This window comes from Triturus cristatus, chromosome 3_2 (genome assembly GCF_964204655.1).
Source record: "Triturus cristatus chromosome 3_2, aTriCri1.1, whole genome shotgun sequence".
Classification (NCBI taxonomy): Eukaryota; Metazoa; Chordata; class Amphibia; order Caudata; family Salamandridae; genus Triturus; species Triturus cristatus.
In genome coordinates, this window is record NC_140584.1 from 522,035,060 (window position 1) to 522,049,522 (window position 14,463).

The 14,463-nt window shown below is 46.5% G+C and overlaps 1 protein-coding gene across 7 annotated transcripts in view; it reads right to left on the minus strand.

Annotated features, from left to right (window-relative positions):
• PPFIBP2 (PPFIB scaffold protein 2) overlaps window positions 1-14,463 on the minus strand; it is a 1,154,531-nt gene that overhangs the window by 251,272 nt on the left and 888,796 nt on the right. For all 7 annotated transcript variants that reach the window (XM_085648219.1, XM_085648223.1, XM_085648222.1 and 4 more), the window contains 2 exons: window positions 905-1,011; window positions 746-810 (listed from right to left, as the gene is read on the minus strand). In XM_085648219.1, the coding sequence (XP_085504345.1) occupies window positions 746-810; window positions 905-1,011 (172 nt within the window). The remainder of the gene's footprint in view (window positions 1-745; window positions 811-904; window positions 1,012-14,463) is intronic.

Consider the following 14,463-nt stretch of genomic DNA (forward strand, 5'->3'; position numbering starts at 1 on the left):
CAAATACTGACAATTTGCTCCTCTGACAGTTGTGCTGCTGCGCAGCTGTCTGCAGCCACAGCTTCCACAATGTATAAACGTCTGCAGCTTCACAGTTCAAACTGTCCTTGCATAAAAGTAGGGAAACTGCTGTATCTCTGGTTACTGATGTGCATTGAAGTCTGAGAGGAGAAAGCATTCTCTTCCAATCATTATTTACCAATGGACTTTTGTTTCTGAATCTTTCTTCTGTGTTTTTGCTACAGGTCACGTGACAATTTTCTATTCTGGGACCCATTAAGTGAAAGACTACCAGCTAAAAGCATGCACTAAGATAAAGCAACAATATATTTGTATTTCTTTCCTCAGCATTCCACCACCATAAGCATACCACTTATTAGTGTCTCTGTGTGTCTATAAATACAGTGGCCTCAGTTGGCATGAATGGCTACAAAATCTATATTGCACTCTGGACCTTGCCTTTTATAGTATATTGAAATAATACATCATATATGAGATATTCATGCACTCAAACAGACAGCGTGGCATACTGCATTTCAGAACATATCATCCAGATTTGTATTAACTTAAACAATAAAGATGGTGTGCTTTGCAATTTTACAATAATTCTTAGTATACTTTCTAAAAGATTTGTTTGATGAGTACCCATAAATTATATTTGTATTATCCCTTAGGCTACAATATGTTCATACTTCTGTTTTAATTAATTATAGAAAAATTTGAATGTCATTATAAATCCTCTGACCTTGTATCGGACTTATCTTGTGGTTGATGGGTTGGCAAAATGGTTGTCAGGGAGCCTCTTGTAGTCTGCGTGGAGTGGAAATGTTAAATATAAGTATTCAGTTGCATTTCTTAATTAATAAAAGTTCTATTCAATTGATTTTTTAAATCAAAAAAGTACCTCAGATTTTAGTGATTCTACTGGTGACTTATTAAAGGCACTCAATTTCCTTAAATTTGCATCATGGTCCTCTTCGCTGTTGCCAGAAAGTAGCCTCTCAGAGGAACCTGAAAGAAACAATCACGTTTTAAAAATATATATCGGTTGACACTAGATAGTTATCGATGAATGGTTAGGAAATTCCTTTTTTGTTCCTTAAAAACGTTGGCACTGTTTGACAAATCTTAATGAAACATTCCACAAAAGTGCTCTTTTTTGCTTAGCTCAAGCAGGGGCAAAGAAAACAGGGTTCCCAAAATGCTAAATCACCCTCCACTTTTCATAGACATTTTTGGAGCATAATAGCGCAAAAACGACTGAGCAGAATTACATAAAATTTGATAGGAAGCTAGATCTTGGTCCAGAAGGCGTTCTTTTATATGTTTAAATCTGTACAGTAGTGTTTGAGAAATTAAGGTTGAAAATTATAGATTTGTATTGGCAGAGGATGGTTTCTGAGAACAAGGGCTCTGATTGGCTGGTGTGAAAAGAAATGTGGTCACGGCCATTACAGGTCTCAGAGTCTTAATCACCTGTTCTGGAAAAGTTTTAAAAAAAGAATATACGGGGGCAGGGTCGGGATATCTTCTCCCCCTTGCCCTTGCATGCGAGTTCCCAAAGGGGCGTTGGTTAAAAAAAAAAAAGGGGGGTTTTTTACGTAAAATGACCCCTGGGGTGGGTGAGGCCCTAGGGGCCAAACAAAATACATATTGGGAAGGGGCGTGCTTGGGGGAGGTCTAGGGGACCCCATCCCATTGCCCAACATTGTTATGAAACATGAGGTAGGATTGTGTGGTCCCCCTCCCCGAGCCTATTACAGCCCCCGGAGACCACATCCCCTGGGATCCGTCATTACTATGAAAGGAGAAGGTGCATGCAGCCCTCCTAATGAGCCTCCTAAGATCCCAGGGACTTCCTCTCCAGGGTCGGCTCCTATGATATGTCCTGGAGAGACCACTCCCGGGGCACGGATTACTTACCCACAAGGGCATGAGCAGGGAAAACATGTCTGGTCCCACCCGGTGGGAGCTGCAAAAGTGATCCAGCTGACTGAGAACAGACTGCTTTATCTGCCCGTGCTCTTGTGGGCAGGGAAAATTAGATTGCTTCTGCCTACCGGGAGCAGAGAAAAGAACCTGCTCACGCTGGGCAGGAGCAAAGTCGGCCCCCGCTGCACCAAGTCAGTGGGGCAACGTGGCCATGGGGCTCCCCCAGCGCCTCCCGTAATTTGTGTGTTGGGGGCACCACGGGTGGGCTTGCCCCTCCCCATACAAAACGCATCAGGCCCAGAAGATGGAGTCCCCAGGGCCTGTAAAGGCTCGGGGAGGAGGCTGTACACCACCCTCAATGTGAAGTGAATGCTCACCCCGGGGAATGGGGCCCCCAGGGGCCTGAAAGGGTATGGGGAGGTTGCTGTATTCCCCTCCCCATTTAAAGAATGTTGGCCTCGGGCGATTGGGTCCCTGGGGTCTGCAAATGCTCAGGGAGGGGTGCTGGAGGCCCACTCCCCTAAAAGGAATGATAGCCCCAGAGGATGGGCTCCCCAGGGCCTGTAAGGCTCAGTAAGGTGGATCCAGCTTCCCTCCCCTGAAAAATAAAATGGACCAAGGGAAAGGGACCCAAGGGGCCTTTAAAGGCTTGGGGGAGGGCGCATGTCCTCCACTCCTTTTAATGAATGTGGCCACGGGGAAATGGGTCCCAGAGGCCTTCCAAAGTTCTGGAATGGGGGTCACCCACCCTCTTCCCATAAAAAATAAATAATTTACCCCGGGTATTGTCTCTCCCGGGCCAGAAATGGTTTGGGGATGTGTGCTGCATGCTCTCCTCCCCTTTAAAAGAAGCTGGAAACTGGGGCATGGGCTTCCCTGAGCCGGTATTGGCCCCCCCTTGCAGACAACCCCACACTGTGCACGGCAAAAGGCCGTGCAAGGCACTGGGTTGGCTGCCCATGGGGGTTTGGATTAAGGGCATGGCCACAGGCCAGGTCCAGATGCCAACCCCACTCTGCACACGGCCAAAGACTGGGCAAGCAGTGGAACTGGGTTAACTGTTTTTGCATCAGGGCCTGATGATTTGATACTGATTATGATTCCAATACATTTCTGCTTTTAGTAACCAAGACACTGCCATGTTTGTCATATTCATTGCTATTTGGAAGCGTAATAAAGCATAGTGACTAGCTTATCAACCTGGATAAAAGAGACGGATAGTTTCCCTAAGAGTCTTTACTATTGTTCCATAACTTTTGTCCAATCAGAGGCATTCAATCCCTTATTTTTACAAAATTGCAGTTCTGAGAGAGAATTCTACTTGTAAGGAACTACTGTTTTGTGGAACAAGGTTATAGTCCCTCATGAAATTACTGGATATCCCTCTCAAGTCAGTAGCAACTGTTTGAAAAGTCTTCCACAAGGCTAAGATATTGCTAAATGTCCATAGGTCTTGAGCCAGATCCAAGAGCTTGAAATCTTCACAAATCTTCAGTACTCTTGAGTCGTTACTATATGTCCCTCTCCAGTAGGATGCAACAGCCTGAAAATACTTTCACAAAGCTTCAATACTTAAAGACATTACCAGATGTCCGTCACCAGTCAGACGCAATTACTTGAAATGTCCTACACAAAACTCAGGGCGGAGCTTCAACATATAAACGTTGCACTTTGTTATTTTAATGATTTATGATTTTTTTTAAAAATATGTGTCAAATGTGTTTTATGATGGGTCAATACTGCAGCTTTCAATAAATGTCTTCATTGCTATGGAAGTAGGCAATGAAATATTCTTGGGTACCTGCAATCACATCTTTTGTGGATGTATACATTTGAATAAGCAAAATGCAGCCACTTAAGTGAAGTGAGCAGACCCATTGTCCTGTACTGTTTGCTGTGTTGGATGGAAGTATAATTTGAGTGATATATGAAAAAGACCAATGGAAAAAGAAGGTTGACTAAAAGGTCCTCCATAGGCATGTATATTTATTGTGATTTAGGATTGTTTGGAAAACATGAGCCTGCTGAGACACAAAGTTGTTTGCAGGCCAGATCTAAAAATAGCACAGGTTAATTAACCTAAAATATTATATCTGTCTTCAAAGTTCTCAATTATTGAACATATGGTATTGAATTTTCTACATTAGGTTGTCAAATTTTCATACTGCAATGGCTGAATTGAACACCGTGTCCTAAAGTAGTAAATCTGCATTGAAAGGCAAACCTTTCCACTTACCCATGTGGAAAAAGAGCTTTTAGTTGCTTTATTGGGTATGACCTAAAATGACTACATTTTTAGACATTTTACCCTGAATATTTGTTATTGTATTTTCTTGATTCATGCCTACAAGTCATCTTATAGAACACTGTCAAAACCTTTAATCACCAAATCACCCCATATATACTCTACAGTCTTTTACCAAATGTATCTTTATTTTACAAAACACACTAATAATACCGAGCTAACTCTCCTTGTATCTTAGGGTACCTCTCCTTGCCTTACTATTTCCCATTTAACTGTACACGAACAGCTGTAATGCTCTTAGCATATGAGCTATAAAAATAGCCAAACTCCAGATATTATCAACAGGTTCCAAATTTATAAAAAGTTTCTCTCCGCATGTGTTAGACCTGGCATCCTTGGCATGGTTTTCCCCTATTTGCCTTCAGACCTTCTGATTTTACTGCTTTAATTTTTGCCTGCCTTAGAACTATGCACATGTTACCACTGGTAAACAATGATAAAGTGTTTGTGTTCTCTGCTCAAAACAAGGTAATATTGGCTTATTTTCAATTGGAATAGTCAATTTACTTATAAGTCCCTAGTAAAGTGCACTGCATGTGCCTAGGGCCTGTAAATTAAATGCTACTAGTGGGCCTGCAGCACTGTTTATGCCAGCCACTTGAGTAGCCCTTTAAACATGGCTAAAGCCTGTCACGGCAGAGCCTGTGTGTACAGTCAGTTTTAAACTGCCGTTACGGCCTGGCAAAATAAACTGTTGACAGTCCCAAATCTTCCTTTTAATACCTATACGTCAGCCCTAAGGTAGGACCTGGACAGCCCCAAGGGCAGGGTGCAGGGTACTTAAAATGTTGGACGTGTACTTTTAAGTTTTACATGTTTTGGCAGTGAAAATCTCTCATTCATTTTTTAACTACTGTAAGGCTTATCTCTTCCATAGGTATGACATTGGAGTTGCCTTACTACTTTTATAAGTGTAATTTCCAAAAGGGAAGAGATAATAGATTAATATTTGGGGTTTCTGGAATCCTAATTTAAAATCCTAACTTAGGGTGAAGTCGAATTCTGAAAATGCCACTTTTAGGAAATTGGCATTTTCTTGCCTTAGCCATTTAGTGCCTGCAGCCTGTCTCTGGCCACATGACTGGGAGCAGTTGGCCTTTGTGTATTCCTCCCTGACAGCAACACACAATGGGAGCTTAGGTGTGACTGGATGGGCCATCACTGCCAGGATGGGAGGGGGGAGCTAGGCACACCCTGACTTACACCTGAATAGATTGTGTCCTGCCTCTACACAAAGGGCTGCATACCACCTGTAGTTAGTTTGGAGCCAGGGTACGGAAAACAGGGCATCTGCACACTTCAAATGAATGCCTCTAGAAGCTTCTCCCTGCTCCCAAGGCACAACAGTGTATAAAAGAAGGACTCAGACACCACCACTTCAGTACACTTCTGCACCTGTGGATACTCTGCCAGGAAGACGAACTGCTGTGCTGCTGAAGGACTGACATTCTGCTGGACTTCAGTCTGCTAGACTCCTGCTTTGCTATGCAGGCATGCTGCCATCTTGCCTAGCTGAGAAGGATGGACCTACATCTCAAGAACCCAGAACCCAGAGTGACTCCAAGGGCTAGTTGGCTGGCCTCCTGATTTCAAGCCTCAAGGACACAACAAGCTTGCATCTGCAACTGGGCTCTGCCATATGGTGCACCCCAGTTCTGGACACTTAGAAGTGGGTCTAAGGAGCTTTGCCATCCCCTGTGGATCTAGCAGAACCAACACATCACCTTTGCTGTGCGGAACAAATCTGGGCAGAACCAACGCATCTCTGCTGCTGCGTGGGTTAGACCCATCACAAATACATTGCTGCCGCAGCCCACATCGTCTTCAGAACCACTACTGCATGATGCATCTTCGGTGCAGGTCCTTGCATCTTTCATCGGCCTTAATGACAATGCCAGACTCCGCATTGCAGCCTCGCTTCTCCTCAAAACTGATGCATCACCCAGACAGTGCGCCTCATCCCCAACGGGATATTCAACGTCGCCAAAAAAAAGCTCGCACCGCAGCCTCACCACATCTCAGGACTGCGGCGGCTGCGTGACACATCTTCGACAAGGACCCATGCAAGGCTCCGCATATCAGGATTTAAGGTACTCTGTTCAGCAGGCCCTGTTGGCCCGTGCTATATCATGGTCAGCCTGAACCTGTGACTTTGTCCCTCTTTGGCATGCCCAGATCGTCGGAGTTGGTGCTTTATGCCTTTTGGCGCTATTTTCACTGAAATATTTAAAATTGCATATCTCCAGATCTACTAATTGGATTTTTGTCATTTGGGTCTTGTTTTTTTCAATTAAATTAAGCTCTCGTTTTCTAACCTGGTGTGGTATCTTTTTTGTGTGGTGTCTTCACCATTTGAAGTGTTGCAGAACAACTTAACACCTTGCCTCTAAGTTAGGTCTCACTGCTCTGTTCCAAGCTATAAGGGGATTGAGCAAAAGATAATTTGGGGTTTGCTTGTGCCTTACCCGGACTAGAATTGTGATTGCTGCTTGTCCTGGGTTCACACCCCAGTCAACCAGTAATCACATTTCTAACAGGGTTAGATAGATTAGGAGTAATGTTCCCATTCATCATGAGCTACCATAGCTTGTAAAACCACTGTGCAGTGTTTGAGGGTACCTTTTCCCCCCGCTGGCCAACAATTGACATTGCCCCTAATAAATGTGCCACCAACAGCCCACCTGCAGTACATATGTGAGACAACCTCCAATAGATATTTAAATACATATCTCCTGCAATTCTTCAGGGGTCATGTGCCAATGATAAAAAGTTGTTTATGCCTCTTCCCTATAATGGATACTCCTGTGTGTTTTAGGGAAGCATTGCCGCACCAATTCCCAGCCTGTCTCTGAGACTGCTCTGTGAAAGATCAGATCCAACCTTTCTTGACATACTTACTCAGTGGTGCAAGTGTTCTTGTTTAGAAGTTTGCATATGTCTGAGAGTATACCCCTGGAGCATAAATGTGCTCTGGCAAATCTTTCCATAGGCATTAACTCTCATCTCTGCTTCTCTATTCAGGGGAAAGCAACACCCAATGTGTCACTTAAAGATATGTAATCCGTTTGTTTCATTTTTACAGGAACCAAAAGATTGTATTCCTCAAAGACTGAATATATCTGATACCATTATGCTATCTCCTCCCTTCATTGTTTGAAGGCTACTCCTTGAACAGCTTGTGTGAAGTGTGTATCATTTATTCGCATATTTGGGATGGAGAAGCTTGGCGGTCTTACTCTCTGCATCACTGTGTCCCAATGCTACTGATACTTTTCTGACCAGGATAGCTACGTATGCATTTTGAGGGTTTTGATTTTTCAAGCTACGCTATTCCTACAGTGGTCTTCCTATCAGTGCCCAATCATTACAATCCATTTTCCTCTGTCACTCGTACAGTCCACTTCACTACTACTAAGAGGTGAGTTGCTCTTTAGTATGACAGTATGTCTGGACACCGCACGCCTACCTTTTCTCTCAGCACTTAGCACTTTTACATTAACTCTAGGTCGGTCTCCTGTCCAAATGAATGCTATAAGTGAATTTTTTAGTGCTGCCAGTTCTATATCTAGAATTTTATCTGGGAGGGGCTGAAATAGGTATATGAGACAGGTGACCATAATGATTTTAATGACATTGATATGCACTAGCAATGAAATATACATAGGTTCCATTTGAGTCAGGTCCCTTTTTTATCTGTTTATAAAGTTCTGGCTAGTTGACGACATACTACCCTTCAAGTTTACTCATTAATTGTATCCTCTGTTGATTGATTGATGACACAGCCTTCTCAAGGGACACCCTGTACTTATCTATGCAATCATATTTTGTGATAGCCAAAGGTTCAGCATTTCAGATTTCGGTTTATTAACTTTAAATCTAGAGAACCTTTTAGAATCCTTCATTATCTGCAGTACCTCTCGGATAAATGTTTCAGGTCTGGTCACCATTAGTAAGACATCATCCACAAGGATACAGATCATATGTTGATCTCCCTCAAGTGCAATTGCAGCAATACAATATGAAGCGATCTAGTACATTGCGTTTGCTCTGGAATAACCCAGGAAGAAACAATTCAACCGTATGCAGAATGCCAAATTTCCACATAAATAGGCATACAATTTATGGTTTAATCTATAATTCATAATAACATTGGCAATGATCATTTCAAGAGTGAGTGTGTTATTACACGTATGCAGCAAACCATACATATTATGGATTCATCTCTATATGTTCCACTGCCAAGCAGTCCAGTTGTGTGAAGTGAAGGGTTTTAAAAGATGACTTGTTGGACCAACCATCATGCAGGAACTCGCGCTCTATCCATCGATAATGCCACAAACAGTGAACAAAATACTAGGACAATAAAGGCACATGGCCACTGACTGGATACAATACAGTAAGGGTGCTCAAACTAAGCTTGCTTACTCCCCATACATATGTATATATGTGACATACTGGATATGGCCACTATACTAACTGGCTAGTCACATGCTTAAGGGGCCGTGCACAGAAATGAAATTTAAATCTGTGACCTGTGTATTACTATGACCGCAGGGGCAGATTCCACTTTCTATGCTACTTAGATTCTAAGGGAGGGGTGGATGGTCGGGTCGCAGACCCGGGGCACTTCACCACAAGATCCGTACTAAGGCCACATTAGAAAATGTGGATGGTCTCTGCATCTAAGACGACCCCACAAGCAAATGCACGTACCTCATCACAGTTTTGCCTTATAAGGTTCTTGTTTGGTCGAACACAGTTTATAGGTTGGACCATGTTTTTGGGATTTTGATGTTTACGGGATTTTGATGTTTACTGTGTTGGGGAATAAAATGGGTGTGCCAGCCTCGACTCCGATTTTCTGGTTTTTGCTACAAGGGGGCAGTACCCCCATTATACATAATAATAATAATAACCCACATTTGTAAAGCGCGAACAATCACCCGTTAGGGTCTCTAGGCGCTGGGGGCCGTCGGGAAGATTAAGCAAGCTATTGCCCAGAGTCGCATGGTGCTGGGCTAATCTGCCGCCGGCGCTGGGGATCAAACCGTGATCCCCAGATTCCGGAGTCAGTCGCCCTGGCCGCAGCGGCACACCTCTTCCATTACACACATAGCTATGTCACACCACTATAATTTTGTAATCTGGAATGTGAGGGGGATGGGATCGGTCCATAAACGCTATTGAATCTATGCCCAGCTTTGCAGGTTCAAATCTCAGATAGTGTTTCCACAAGAGGCCCATCTGACATCCTCAGAGGAGGACCGCAAGCTTCACGAAAAATGGAAGGGGCAGTTATTCCACATGACATACTGTGCGCTTGCTAGGGGCGGCGGTGTGGATGAAAGCGTTCCCTTCGAGGCACTAGACACACATATTGATACAAATGGTAGGTACACTTTAATACTGGGCAAGCTGGATGGCACACAGGTAGTACTGGGCAGCCTTTATGCCCTGAACACTGGGCAAGATGCCTTTCTGGCTCGGGTCAGTGCAGCACTGGTGGACTGGACAATGTTTCCATGGATTCTAGGTGGAGACTATAACGCAGTATTTGACAGACACCTGGACCGATCACATCCTCCACTGCCAGGAGCCGTGACGGTCCGACAAGCCAAGGCCCTGTCAGAATAGGTGCAGGGTTGGTCACTAGCTGAAGCATGACGCAGTAGGAACGCAGGCTACATATACGCATAGACCACATATTATGCTTCCCTGCATTGTTGGCACAAATTACTCATGCTACCTATTTGGGGAAAACACTGTCTGACCATAACTCCTTGCAACTCACTATGTCATGGGGTCACGTAGCTACACCTGTCCAGATGTGGAACTTAATCCCCACTTATTGAAAGATAGTGCTTTCCGGGACCACATGGCCACCACTAGCAAGACTTTTTTTGTGATTAACACGAATACTGCCTCCACCCCGCAAATAGAGTGGGGCACATTTAAGGTGGTAACTAGGGGACAGCAATTAGCTCTGTGGTTGGGACACAACAACTAACCTTTGTGAATTACAGAGGGTAGAAGAGAGCCTGGGCATTCTATAGAAGGATGCAGTGACGACCCCGGAGTGCAGGGCGAGTCTCTGAGATGCACTGCGGTGAGTATGCTGGGCTGCTGGAGCGTCTCCTGTGGTAGACCTCTGCGCATACCCACAGAAGATACACAGAGGCGGACAGAGCGGGTTCTCTACTGGCTCATTTGGTTAGGGATGACCCCTCTTCACTGCACATACTTGAAATCACCACCCCACTGTGTGCGCACACAGTCACTCAGAACTCAGTGAATGAAGCCTTCCAGGAATATTACGAACACTTATACACAGCTCTCCAGACTGCTGAACCACAAGCGATCAGTGATTTTTTTAAAGCAAGTTGCCTCAGATGACTGTGGCAGATGGAGAATCACTTTAAGAACCAATTACTGCAACAGAGATTGGGGAGGTTTTTAGAGACCTTCCCCACAATAAACCCCCAGGATTAGATGGCCTACCCGTAGAGTTTTATCCTGCCTTTGCCACACAATTGGAGCCCACCTGTAACGCACTTTTCTTGACGGAGGAGCACTTTCCCCAACCACAGTACAAGCCCTAGTGACATCACTGTCGAAACTGGGCCGATATTTAGACCTCACGATATTTAGACCCCTATCGCTCCTAAACAGTACAAATTATTAAGCAAAGTTCTGGCAGGCCGTCTCCTCCCCTTTCTCCCCAAACTAATCGACATGGATCAATGTGGCTTTGTGCCCGGCCAGGGAACATCCCTAAATATACGCAGACTCTACTAAATAATGTGGGCAATTCCGGATCACATCCCCAACGCACAGTGCCTCTCCTTAGACATATGCCTGGCTTTTGTAATGCTAAACTGGGAGTATGTGTTTGCGGCCTTTACATGATACGGGATCCGCCAGGGGTTCACCCACTGGGTCAAGTTATTATATACTTTACGGATGGCAAGGGCTCGCACAGGAGTACATGTCTCAGGCCCCTACAAGATACAGCAAGGAACAAGGCAAGGGTGCCCGCTGTCCCCTATCCTCTTCATGCTGGCCCTGGAGCCCATCGCTCACATGCTGCGTCAAGACGCAGCAAATTTGGGAATCCCGATGGGGCAGTTGACGCACGCATTGTCCTTCTATGTCAATGATAATATACTATATACTAGGGACCTCCAGAGCAGTTTTCACACTGTGGCCTAGATTTTTTCACATTTCCAATCAATCTTGGGGCTTGCCATCAACTTTCATAAGTCACAAGCATAATCATTTAGGAACGGAGTCCAGCAGTTTAAAGTCCCGTTTGGAGATACGTTCAAATACCTGGGAGTCAACTGCAGATGGGAATGGCCGCTCGGTAGCTAAGCTCCGATGCGCCACTCCTGATAAATCCGCTATAACTAATTTGCCCCAGCCCATCTTACACGCCTGAGGCTACACGTCCCGTAATGGCTGCCCAGGAGTTGGGCCGATTTTGGTGAGAATCGCAGCCACCTTCGGGGGGAGGATCCAGGCACCAGCACATTTGGGGGTGGCGATGCCAGCTGCGAATATCACTGGACGGCGAGAGAGTGCAACACAAGGCCGCGGCTGTGGCCTACCATGCCAGGGCGCCGGAGGGAGCGTCGGTGCGGCTCTCCCACCTCCTGCATGTTTGGATCTTCGCCGCCGGGCCTGCGGACCATCAGCGCTGCCCGGCAGCCTCTTAAGTGAGCTTGCCCTGCCGGATACTCGGCCCCTCATACTTGGCCACGACCACAGGGGGTGACTCTCCTTGTGGCTCCAGGTCCCATAGCGGCTGCCATTCAAATCACCCCTAAGCCCATGAGGGGGCAACGGGGAGCCGCTGACGACCCCAACGTGAACATCTGTGCCTGGACTGCATCCTGCTTCAGAAATCACGTGCCTGGGCAATAACACTTGCATGCCCACATACGCTGCGACGAGCACAGCGGAACCTCGGGCCTCGCTGCAGACCGCCACATATTGAATGTACCACCAGCTCCCAGTCGGGCCCAGAAGACGGAAGAACAGAGATGCATTGCACCAGTGCAGCATAAGGGTGCGCTTGCCTGGGGCCATCAGGCGCGGAGTGGTGCAGACGTAAGGAGTCCCTAGTTGCGGAGGGGAGGAATCCAGTGCAACATCGAGGTGGGGCTGGGGATCCACGTGCCAAACCCGACAGGCCAAGTGAGGGTACCCACGGCAGGCGGTGGTGAGTAGTTGTTGTTCCCTGCCCCTTCATCGTCCCACCCTGGTGGTGGCAGCCATGGGGTCCGGCCGAGGGGGGCGTACAGCAGCACAGGCTAAACTGGAAAAATTTGCGTGGCAAAAATCCTTGGAGGACAGGCCGGCCACTACTCCAACTCAGAGTGAGCCCCCGGGAGCCATCCAACAGTGATCTCCTAGCGGTGATCACCACTGTGCAGACCGCCCTTGAAACGCGGATTGATACGGTTGCTACCGAAATGGCCCTGCTGAGGGCGGACATGAGAAAGATGGCTGAACGCGTAACTACTATAGAGAACACCACCGCTGAGCTGGTGACCGACGCCACCCTACTCAAACAACAAGTTACTGATCTACGCACCTCCCACAAGGCGATGGGCATTCAACTCGATGAATACGAAGGGAGGATGAAGCGCAATAAAGTCCGAATTATGGGTGTTCCGGAACGGGCGGAGGGGCCAGCTGCCGACCTCTACGTCGAGGAGTTAATTCTACAACGCCTTCAACCGCGGGGCCTCTCCAAGTGCTTCTCAATTGAACGGGCCCAACGGCAGACCAAAGCCGGGCGTATCCCCGCCACCCACTGCTTGCCTGTGTATTCAACTTTCGCGATCGCGATATGATCCTGCAAACGGCAAGAGTGGCTCCCCCATTGACTGTGGACAACAGTAAGATCTCATTCTTCCCGTACTTCACTCTAAGAGTCCAGAAACAACGTCGGAGCTTCCTGGAAGTGAAGCGAGTGCTCAGAGAACAGGAAATCAAATACGCCATGTTATTCCCTGCCAAGTTGTGGATTGAATCAAACGGTAAACTCTTGTTCTTTACCAGGCCTGAGGATGCATGGGACTGGCTCGATGGTTGGCATACAGTCGGTAAGAAATCGCATAAATCCACATCAGTGCCTAGGGACACCGCAGATCGCCATAGAGAAAGATGTTCACCGCCTCTCTCTGACTCCAGTTCTCAAAACTCTCCTAGATGATGGTGAACCCGAAACTGGTGGGGGGTCCGACTAGAGATTCTTCTACCACTTGTACTCAGTGGGGACTGAGGGTTCCATTCATCCCTGGGTTTCCTTGCTGGGCTGTTAGAGGGTTTTTATTGATGGTCTATAGCTTCTCTGGGACTCAGAATATTTGTACGCAGCCTTTGCATTCTTGTTACTTGCATGTTTTCTCTTGGGGTTTTGGGTCGGGGCGAATCACCGGACTCTTTGTTTGCTGCTCAAGGGGGTGGGGGTGTACACGTTCCTGATGTTTTGATGAGGGTGGTTTCAGACCCAATATGCAGGGAGGCAGGGTGGGGGTTGTGCACAAGGAAACAAGGGGGGGGGGGTGTTTGTTACAGGTGTTTTGTTAGTTGTTTTGTGTACGGCATAGATATGTACCCTTGCTTGGCTTTCCACGACTCTTCTAGGTTCCACTACAATTAGTATGTATAAGCTCCATATGCGCAGCCTCTGGCCCCCACAACTACTGCATTCCACGAGGGTGGGGTACAGTGATGCCCCTCAGCTCTATAGGTATGTCTGGCCTGCCACTTCCTCCATCGACTTGTTTGATGTCACCTGACCGTACGCTTAAACTATTAACGTGGAATGTGAACGGTCTTGGTGACAAGATTAAGAGGGGGATTGTACAGCACTATCTAAAAAGGCACGATATCGACACAGCGCTGTTGCAGGAGACACACTTAGTTGGTAACTCATACGGGGCTCTGAATAGGAAAGGTTACCAAATGGTAGTTCACTCTGGATTCTCCTCGGGATGCAGGGGGGTATGAAAAACTGATCATATATAGTCAATAACACATGGACCGATGCCCAGGGTAGATACTCGGCCGTCTCGGGCTCCTGGGAGGGACGTGTCCTTAATGTGGTATCGGTGTATGCTCCCCCAGGAATACGAAGACCGACTCTACGCAACATAGGTGCTTTACTATTGGAACTGCCCTTGGGCGTGTTGGTGTTGGGGGGTGATTTCAACTTA